Genomic DNA, 11,183 nt, shown 5'->3' on the forward strand with positions numbered 1-11,183 from the left:
GAGACAGAAGGAAATTGAGATTTTTTTTTCTTGCAGAACATACAGTCAAGTTTGCTGGAAACACTGTATCGCAACCGATCCAACCTGGAGACCATTTTTAGGATCATAGACAGTGATCACTCAGGTAAGGCACACACCGTCCTGTTACTTCTGACAGGTACCAAGTATTTTACCCCCACCCTTGCATCTTTCAGAGAAAAATTAGTGGCAGTGCTAAAAACAGAAACTAGAATAGTATCTGAGCCACATGAGCTGTCCCTATAGATGAAGGGTTGGGCAAAAAAAGAATGAAGACAAACTGAATGAGAACATCTTACAGGAAGAATTATATTAGCTGTAATATCCTTTATAGGTCTATCAGAGATTGCCACAAAGGAATGAAGGATGTCTAGAACAGAAAAGCTTTGGCACTCACTCCTAAAGTATTATTTAAATTTTTAAATAATTACAGGTTAACAAGGAGTTTACAAACAAGTGTACAAGAAAGTCTTATATACCCTCACCCTATTTCCTCATTGTTCCAAAGACCTTTTCAAATGTTATTTTTTTGAGATATAATTCACATACCATATAATTTACTCATTTACAACATGCTTCTTTAGTATATACACAAGCTTGTGTAACTATCATCATTCTAACGAGAAACCCATACCCATTAACAGTCACTCTCCATTCCCTGTTCCTTCTCCCTGGCAATCATTAGTTTGCTTTCTGTATCTATGCATTTGCCTCTTCTGGACATTCCATATACACAGACTCATGACACATGGCCTGTGGGGTCCAGCTTCTATCACTTAGCCTGTTTTCAAGGATCACCCATGTTGCAGCATGCACCAGTTTCTTTCTTTTTATACCTGGATAATATTCCATTGTATGAACATATCCCATTTTGTTTATCCATTCATCTGTTGATAGACATTTGGATTGTTTCCACTTTTTGGCTGTTATGAATAATATTGTTATGAACAGTCCTATACAACTTTGTGTGTGAACATACGTTTTCAGTTCTCTTGGATGTATTCCCAAGAGTGCAACTGTTGGACCATATGGTAAAACTGTGTTTAACTCTTTGGGGAATTGCCAAACTGTTTTTCCACAGTGGCTATACCATTTTACATTCCTACTGACAATGTATGAGGGTTCTAATTTCTCTATATCCTCACCAACACTTGTTATTTTTCATTAAAAAAATTTTTTTCATAACCATCCTACTGGGTGTGAAATATCTCATTATGGTTTTGATTTGCATTTCCTTCATAACTAACGATGTTGAACATTTTTTCACGTGTTTATTGGAAATTTGTATATCTTCTGTGGAGAAATGTCTATTCAAATCCTTTGCCCATTTGTTAATTGGGTTATCTTTTTATTGTTGAGTTGTAAGAGTTTTTTGTATATTCTGGATATTAGCCCATTATCAGATGTAGGATTTGCAAATATTTTCTCTGATTTTATAGGTTATCTCTTCACTTTTTTGGTAATCTCTTTTGGTGTACAAAGGTTTTTAATTTTTTAAAAGTCCAATTTATCCTTTTTCTTTTACTGTTTGTATTTTTTGGTATCATATCAAAGAAAATGTTACATAGGTCACAAAGATTTTTACCTATTCCTCCAAGAGTTTTACAGTTTTAGCTTTTACAGTGGGGTCTTTGATCCATTTGAGTTCATTTTTGTTTGTAGTGCAAGGTGGGGTCTCACTTCATTGTTTGCATGTGGATATCCAGTTGTCCTCTACCATCTGTTGAAAAAATTATTTTTCCCCTGTTGAATGGTCTTGAAACCCTAGTAAAAAATTAACTGACCATAGATGTATAGGTCCAAAGGCTTTTTATAAGCAGAATAAATTAGCGTATGTTTGAGATGATTTAATGCAGGGTTTCTCAGCGTGGCAGTACTTACATTTGGGCTTGAGTAATTCTTTGTTTTGGGGCGCACCCTGTACATTTTAGGATGTTTAGTAACATCCCTGGGCTTTACCTATTAGATACCAGTAACACCCTACCCTCACTCCAGTCATGACCATCAAAAGTGTCTCAAAACATTTCCAAACGTCCCTATAAGGAGAGCAGCAAAATTGCTTCCAGCTAAGAACCACTGATCAAGTGGTTTAGTGTGATCCTCTTGGGATCGTTTAAAGTGGATGGCAGGCCTTGGGTGTCTTTGTTGAACAGTAGAGAATAGGTGTCCTTGAAAGAGTATCAGAGGAAATGGAGCACTGGAAACCAGACTGACTCACTAAAGTGACTTGCTCTCTCTGGTAAGGGTCCATCTCACTGGACGAGTTCAGGCATACTTGGAAGCTATTCAGCTCTCATATGAACACTGACATCACAGACGACTGCATCTGTGACCTTGCCCGGAGCATTGACTTCAACAAGGATGGCCACATTGACATCAATGAGTTCCTGGAGGCCTTCCGCCTTGTGGAGCAATCCTGCTCAGGGGATGATGTCTCAGATTGTCCACAAGTCACAAACAGTAGTAACAGTGACTGCAGCAGCTCAGGGGCACACTAAGGCCAGCTTTGTCCCCATCGTCCAAGGTGCCTCAGAAGCAATACCGAGCTCATTGCTGGAATGTCTTCCTTATTCTCCATAAATTCAACGAATTTTATGCTGAGAATTTGCCTACCAATATGCAACAGAATCACCTGTGTATTCAGGCAAATTCTACCGAAGAACTTTTACCAATCTTTCTCAAATGTTTCCAAAAGACAGAAGAGGGAACACTCCTAAAGATCATTCTATGAAACCACCATCACCCTGATACCAAAATCAGAGAGATACCACCAAAAAAGAAAATTACAGGCCAATATCTTTGATAAGTATAGACATTTGTATTTATAATGCAAAATTTTTCAACAAAATATTATCAAACTGAATACAACAACACATAAAAATGATCATATACCACGACCAAGTAGGATTCATCCCAAGTTCACAAGGATGGTTCAGTGTAAGAAAAATCAATAGGAAACACCACATCAACAAAAGAAAAGACAAAAACCACATGATCATCTCAAAAGATGCAGGAAAAGCATTTCATAATTCAACATCCATTCATGATCAAAACTCTTATCAGATTGGGTTGGGGGAACATATTTCAACATAATAAAAGCTATTTATGACAACCCACAGCCAATATAACACTCAACAGTGAAAAGCTGAAAGCCTTCCCACTAAAACCTGGAACAAGACAAGGGTACCCACTCTCACCACTTCTATTGAACATCATATTGGAAGTCCGAGCAACAGCTATCAGACAATACAAAGAAATAAATGGTATTCAAATTGGAAGGGGAGAGGTAAAATTGTCATTATATGCAGACAACATGATATTATATAGACAAAACCCTAAAGATTCCACACAAATACTAGAACTGATAAATGAATCTGGTGAGGTAGCAGGATATAAGATTAACATACAGAAATCAGTTGCATTTTATACTAACAATGAAATATCAGAAAGGGAATATAAGAAAAAACAATACATTTAAAATTTGTACCAAAAAAAATCCAAAATACTTAGGAATAAACCTGACCAAGGCAGTGAAAGATTTATATGCTGAGAACTATAAAACATTAATAAAGAAAATTAAAGCTGATTCAAAGAAATGGAAAGGTATCTCATGCTTTTGGACTGGAAGAATTAATAGTGTTAAAATGGCAATACTGCCCAAAGCAATCTACAGATTTCATGTGATCCCTATCCAATTACCCATGACATTTTTCACAGGACTAGAACAAATAATCCTAAAAATGTATATGGTATCATAAAAGACCCAGAATTGCTAAAGCAATCCTAAAGAAAAAGAACAAAGCAAAAGATGTAATTCTCCCCAACTACAGACAATAATACTACAGAGCTACCATAATCAAAACAGTATGGACTTGGCACAAAAACAGACACACAAATCAATGGAACAGAATAGAGACCAGAAATAAACCCACACACCTATGGTCAATTAATCATCAATACAGGAGCAAGAATATAAAATGGGAAAAAGACAATCTCTTCAATAAGTGGTGCTGGAAAAGTTGGAGAATTGCATGTAAATCAATGAAGTTTGAACACACCTTCACACTATGCACAAAAATAAACTCAAAATGCCTTAAAGACTTAAACCTAAGAAATGACACCATAAAACTCCTAGAAGCAATCATAGGCATTCTCCGACATAAATTATACCAGTGTTTTCTTAGATCAGTCTCTCAAGGCAACAGAAATGAAAATAAACAAATGGGACCTAATCAAACTTACAAGCTTTTGTACAGCAAAGGAAACCATAAACAAAATGAAAAGACACCCTATGAAATGGGAGGAAAATCTGCAAATGATATGACCCACAAAGGTTTACTTTCCAAAATATACAAACTCATAAAACTCAATAACAAAAAAACAAGCCCAATCAAAAATGGGCAGAAGACCTAAACAGACATTTTTCCAAAGAAGACATACAGATGGCCAATAGGCACATGAAAAATGCTCAACATGGCTAATTGTTAGAGAAATGCAAATCAAAACTATAATAAGGTACCACCTCACATCTATCAGAATGACCATCATTAAAAAGTCTACAAATAACAAATGCTAGAGAGTGTGTAGAGAAAAGGGAACCCTACTCCATGTTGGTAGGAATGTAAGTTGATGCAGCCACTATGGAAAACAGTATGTAAGTTCCTCAGCAAGCTAAAAATAGAATTACCATACGATCCAGCAATCCTACTCCTGGGCATATATCCAGACAAAACGATAATTCAAAAAGATACATGCACTCCTTATGTTCACAGGAGCCCTATTTACAATAGCCAAGACATGGAAACAACCTAAATGCCCATCAACAGATGAATAGATAGAGAAGATGCAGTGCATATACACAGCGGAATACTACGCCCATGAATTCCACTCCCAGAGGAATACTACGTAATCATACAGTCATAAAAAAGAACAAAATAATGCCATTTGTAGCAACATGGGTGGACCTAGAGATTATCATACTAAGTAAATAAGTCAGAAAGAGAAAAACAAATACCATGTGCTATCACTTCTATGTAGAATCTAAATGAATCTATCTACAAGACTGAAATAGACTCCCAGATATAGAGAACAGACTTGTGGTTGTGAAGGTGGGTAGACGGGGGAGTGATGGACTGGGAATTTGGAGTTAGTAGATGCAAACTATGACACATAGAATGGATCAACAACAAGGTCCTACTGTATAGCACAGGGAACTATATTCAATATCCTGTAGTAAACCGTAATGGAAAAGAATAGTAAAAAGAATGTATATATATAACTGAGTCACTTTGCTGTACTGCAGAAATGAACACAACATTGTAAATCAACTCTGCTCCAATTAAAAAAAGAATCACCTGTGTATTGGGTCTGGAGGATGAGGTTATTTTTAAATATATAGGTCCCCAGCCCCATCTCAGGATTTTCAAAAGGTAGGACCTAGGTGTAAGTATTTTGAAATTCTGAGGTCTGTCCCAGTTAAGAACCACTAATAATTCAACCCCTTCATTGTTTTCATTGTATATCTTTTATTTATTGTTTTTATAATGTCTTATTGGTAAAGTTATAAGAAATTGTGTAATCCTATGACCAAAACATATGTATCCTTTTCCTTATTTACTTTTTGTTATAACTGTAATGTTTATGTATGTAACTTAATGTTCTGTTTGTGTTTTATAAATTTACATCTGTGTTGCTACATAGTCTTCATGATTATTTATTTAATGGCTGCATAATTTCACATAGATGTAATATAATCTATTCAGCCATTCTCTAATTGTTAAACATGTATTTCCAGTTTTTCATTATTATAAATAACACTGGTTCAAAACTTTATGCATATGGCTTGTTTCATAAAAATCTTTCAAATTATATATCTTCTTAGGCTAGATTCCCAGGCAAGAGATTATTTTATCAAGTGTTAGTCTATAAGAAGGTTTACTGTAAGATTCACATAATTATGGAAGCCAAGAAGTCCCCAAATCTTCAGTCAGCAAGCTGGAGACTCCAGAGAGTTGATGGTGTGGTTCCACACTGGTTCCAAAATGTGGTTTTCAGCTGATGGGTACAAAAAGCCAGGACCTTCTCTCATACAAGGAAATAAATTTTGCGAACAACCTGACTTAGCTTGGAAGCAGATTCTTCCAGAGGTAGTTGAGCCTCCTGGTGAGAAGTCAGCCTGGTCAACACCTTGACTGCAGACTTGTAAGACTCTGAGCTGAGGACCCAGTAAAGCTGTGCCTGAATTCTTGACCCAAAGAAACTTTGAGATAATAAATGTGTTTTAATCGACTGTTTGTGGTTAGTTTCTGAGCATAGGGAAGCAACACACTGTGCTTCCTGGGAAACTGTTTATTTTCTTATTCCATCACTCCAGAAGAGTCTGGATTTCCATCAGTGAGTACAATCTGGAGAAGAGTTCAAATATTTTAAGTGAATACCTGTGACCCATGTGTTTGCCTTGCCTGTTTCACTGAGAGACCAAGCATACTAATGAATTCACATTTATATCTGAAAAAATTATATCGTGAAAACAGTTCAAACTCAACAAATACAGCATGTGTTATTTCCACAACAACCTCCCCCACACTGTTCTTTATGATTAAAGGTAAACGAGGACTCTGAGGCTCCAAGATAACTCAGAGAGGATAAGTAGAGCCCTGGGCAGTGAGTATGTATAGGAATATACTGCTGAGAGCAGCCCATGAAGACCATCTCTGCTACCAAGGGCAAGGGTGGGGCTTACAAAGGCAAAAGCCACAGAGCTTCACCAGGTAAAATGATGGGTCAGCATGAACAAGGTCTTGGCTTGTCGGTTCAGGATGGACTGTTTGTTGTGGAGCTTGGAGGGCTGAGGGCTAAACTCTGGGTTCCTTTCTTGAATCTTGATAGCAGTCACAGGTTCGCCTCTGCTCACCCTAACCAGTTTTCTGGGAAGTAGCTGCTCTGGTTTCTTCTTCAGGGGCCCTCACTGTTTGCTAGTTACACCCTTTGGACTCTGTGTCCTTTGGTAGGCAAGTCCTGTTTGCACACACAAGGCTTAGAGAAAACTTCATCAATTAGCATTCGAAATTAATAGGGATTGGCTTTAAGGGAGTTTTTATTTAAAAGGAACATTTAAATTGTGCTAGGAAGAAATAGGAAAATCATGCCTCTAATCTAGTGATTTAGCCTTAACTGCTCATTAAAATAATCCGGGAAGCTTTTAAAACATAAAATGCCTGGGGCCCTACTCCAGACCACTTAAATAAAAATCTGAGTAAGAGGCCACACTATCAGGATGTTTTAAATACTCCCCAAGTAATCCTGAAGTGCAGCCAGGCTCCAATACTGCTTATCTAACTGGTTTACCCTGCAATAGAGAAGGATGATTATTTGGTAAGACATTAATTGCTGTTTGCAGTGGCATAACTAAGTATGAGAGGCCAATTCAGAAACCTAATATTTTTTGATTTAGAAGAGGAAATTGTCAGCCTCCCCCAGTGGTGACATCTTAACCAGAGCACATTATCAAAACCAAACGGACAGAACAACTGTGACCTACTTAAACTCAAAAGCTTTTGCACAGCAAAGGAAACAATAAACAAAACAGAAAAGACAACCCATAGACTGGGAGAAAATATTTGCAAGTGATGTGACTGATAAGGGATTAGTCTCCAAAGTTCACAAACAGCTCATGACACACACAGCAACCAAGACCCAGCACAGCCAAAAACAAAACAAAACAAAACAAAAAACTGACCATCATATAAAAAAAAAAAAGAATATACTAACAGTCTTTTTCTATTTCAGGATTTTTGACATGTTATCAAATTATAAATATTTTAGAAGTTTTTTAAAGCAATTATTAATGCTACTGCTGCTGGACATACAATTCACACACAGTTATAATTAGGGTTCCTTAAATCTCTTAACAATCCTTGCTTTAAAAAATGTTTATTTCTGTAGAAGTCAAAACCTTTTATCTATGTGTTAATGATTCAAACAAGGTTGTAAGTTTCTTAATTTCTGAGCGAGTGTCTCGAAATATTTCCAAAGACACAGACTTTTCCAAAGACACAGACTTTAGACACTAACCTACATCTCAAAATCACTTTACAGGCAGGAATGTGCCAGAACGGGCTTCCCAGGTGGTGCTAGTGGTAAAAAACCCACCTGCCAGTGCAGGTTAGACTTAAGAGATGTGGGTTCAATCCCTGGGTCAGGAAGATCCCCTGGACGAGGGCACAGCAACCCACTCTAGTATTCTTGCCTGGAGAATCCCATGGACAGAGGAGCCTGGCAAACTGCAGTCCATAGGGTCACAAAGAGTCTGACATGACTGAAGCGACTTAACACATGTGCTGGAATGCTCCAGGCAGGAGGTCTCTGCTCCTAGAGGCAGCTTAGTTCTGTTTTCGGAAAGCTAATATGTGTTAGGAAGTTTTCCTTGCATCAAGCATCAGCCTTGTATGAGGATCTGGAGTCAGAAGACACCAGATTTTGATTCCCAGCTGTGGACTTGGGTGGTCATCTGAGATCCCTGCTCCTGCTTTTTAAAAGGTAGGTGGGGGGTGGGGTGGGGGGGGTGGCAGTTAACATACCCACAGGTGTGTTGAGATCTGGGGTTAATTAACACAAAATCAGAAACAGAACTGTCTTGACAGAACCCTCATCTTGGTCTGAAACTACAGGACACAGAGCTGAATCTCTTCATTTTCCCAGATGAAGATAATTTTAGGTGTGCGTGTTTTAAACATTAGATTCATTATTATATGTATTGTAATATTAAACTATTTCAAAGATACTCACTTGGATTTTTTTTTTCCTTTTTTACCGAAATTGTTTTTATATCTTACATGTATGGCAAAGAATATTGATTTTTCAATTAGAGCACTGGGATAATGTTTTTTTTTAAATAGAGTCCAGAGTTTGAGAAACACCAGACTCTCAAAGTACAAACTCTGTTACCCAGCCTGTGCCCACCTCTATAGTCTGAAATCTGAGCTGCTTCCCAAACTCTTTTAGCCACTTGGATCTCGTCCCCCAGTTATACCCTACTATTCACATACTGGTTTCCTGATCCACCCAACCCTCCCCACCTGTTGGCCTGGCCTCATCCTTCAAGACCCAGCTTGAATGCCTTCTCCTCTGTGAGGCCTTCCAGGGAGCCATCCTCTCCTCCATCCAGCTGGCCTGAGGTTCCTTCCACTAGAGACTGACTCGTACACTCACAGTGACTGGCTTACACGCTGGCTTCACTGACTCCTCAATAACATAAGTGAAAGTGAAAGTGAATTCGCTCAGTCGTGTCCGACTCAGTAACATAAGGCAGGGTTCATATCCTATTCTCATTGTGTCTCCAGCAACCTGGCCAGACACTCTGCAAATATCATTTGTTGCTATTAATAAGGGTCAAAAATTTCCTTCTTTCTAGGTTTGTTCACCACTAGGTTACAAATGGCTTCCCAGCTGGTATAGTGGTGAAGAATCTGCCTGCCAATGCAGGAGATGCAAGAAACACTGGTTTGATCCCTTGATCGGGAAGATCCCCTGGAGTAGGAAAACAGCAACCCATTCCACTATTTCTTACCTGGAAAATTCCACAGACAGAAGAACCTGGCAGGCTACAAGTCCACAGGATCACAAAGAGTCAGACACGACTGAGCACAGACACACACACAAATGACAAACTCTGCATGAAATGTTTCTAGAAAGATCAACAGAAAAAACTGTATCACACAGAACCCAACCTAGTCATGGCAACAAAAAAATCCTGTTTTCTTTAAAGATCAAAACAAGCTACACAGATTTTTACATAAATGATAACGTACCGATCTGAGCACATAGGGCAACTGTACCTTCATACATTGTGGGTAGAGGTGTAAACTGATGCAAAAAATACTTAATTCTCTTTGTCCCAGTAATTTGACTTCAAGATTACTATCTTCAGAAACACTCTCAAGAGTATGAAAATCACATGTTCACAGATGTTTTTGGTAGCATTGTTTGTAATAGCAAAAAAAAATTTAGAATCTACCCCAGAGTTCATTAATGAGGAATAGGGGGAAAAATTTATTAAATACTATGCAGCTATTAAAGAGAACTATCAACCATTAGCTGTGGCTACTCCTGGGGTATGGGTTTTATGGGACTTTCACTTTCTACTCACAGTGCACAAGGAAAGTTTTGAGTGAAATTGTGGAAACAAATTTAATTGCCAAGGCTACTTACTATTCAGTATCCTTTTAAGATTTTTCTTCTGATTGTGATACCTTTGTAATTAAAAAATACAAAATTTAAAACCAAACTACAGTTTGATGTTCCTTCAATAAAGGGCCCCTAGTCATCCTAAAGGAGATCAGTCCTGGGTGTTCATTGGCAGGACTGATGTTGAAGCTGAAACTCCAATACTTTGGCCACCTCATGAGAAGAGTTGACTCATTGGAAAAGACCCTAATGCTGGGAAGGATTGGGGGCAGGAGGAGAAGGGGATGACAGAGGATGAGGTGGCTGGATGGCATCACCGACTTGATAGACATGGGTTTGGGTAGACTCCGGGAGCTGGTGATGGACAGGGAGGCCTGGTGTGCTGCGATTCATGGGGTCACAAAGAGTAGGACACGACTGAGCAACTGAACTGAACTGAAGGACTTACCTGGTGGTCCAGTGGTTAAGACTCAGTGCTTCCACTGTGGGGAGGGGGGGGTGGGGCAGGGAGGAAGACTAAGATCCCGCTGGCAGTGTAGTCCAGAGAAAAAAGAGGGGGTGCCCTACACCTCAATAAATTATATATTTAAAGCCACTAGATGGTCACTCTGAGCAAATGTTCTGTGTCATACAAAACTGTAGCTGTAGAAAAAGCTGATCCCTCTGATGATCCCAACTAGCTAGAAATACAGATGTCATCTGGTCTCAGGGAAATGCTGACTTGGGGAAGAGCCCCCAATGAACTGCAGATGCCACACTTGGTGCCAAGAGTCGATAATCAGGAAAGGAGAGGCACAATCGTCCAGGTAGAGGCAGGATGTCTGAGGGAGGCAGGGCTGCACCTGGACCCTGAGCTGGGACAGGGATCCTCTTGGCAGGGGCTGATCACACTGTGGCCACAGGCAGGCAGGCCCCGTCTTCCTCCTGGGCCATGAATTTATGTGTATTGGCTGCCTGGCCTTCACTATTGATTTTGCTTC

General features: G+C 38.9%; 1 protein-coding gene across 1 annotated transcript in view; it reads left to right on the top strand.

Moving 5' to 3' along the window:
- The window catches only part of PPEF2 (protein phosphatase with EF-hand domain 2), a 49,267-nt gene extending 46,262 nt beyond the window's left edge, over positions 1 to 3,005 (top strand). The window contains exons 18-19 of the mRNA XM_081585810.1: positions 37 to 124; positions 2,263 to 3,005. Of these exons, the coding sequence (XP_081441936.1) occupies positions 37 to 124; positions 2,263 to 2,516 (342 nt within the window). The 3' untranslated portion in view covers positions 2,517 to 3,005. The remainder of the gene's footprint in view (positions 1 to 36; positions 125 to 2,262) is intronic.
- Positions 3,006 to 11,183: the final 8,178 nt, after the last annotated feature.

The sequence above is a fragment of the Giraffa tippelskirchi genome, chromosome 1 (genome assembly GCF_054371585.1).
Source record: "Giraffa tippelskirchi isolate mGirTip1 chromosome 1, T2T-mGirTip1v1.2.pri, whole genome shotgun sequence".
NCBI lineage: Eukaryota > Metazoa > Chordata > Mammalia > Artiodactyla > Giraffidae > Giraffa > Giraffa tippelskirchi.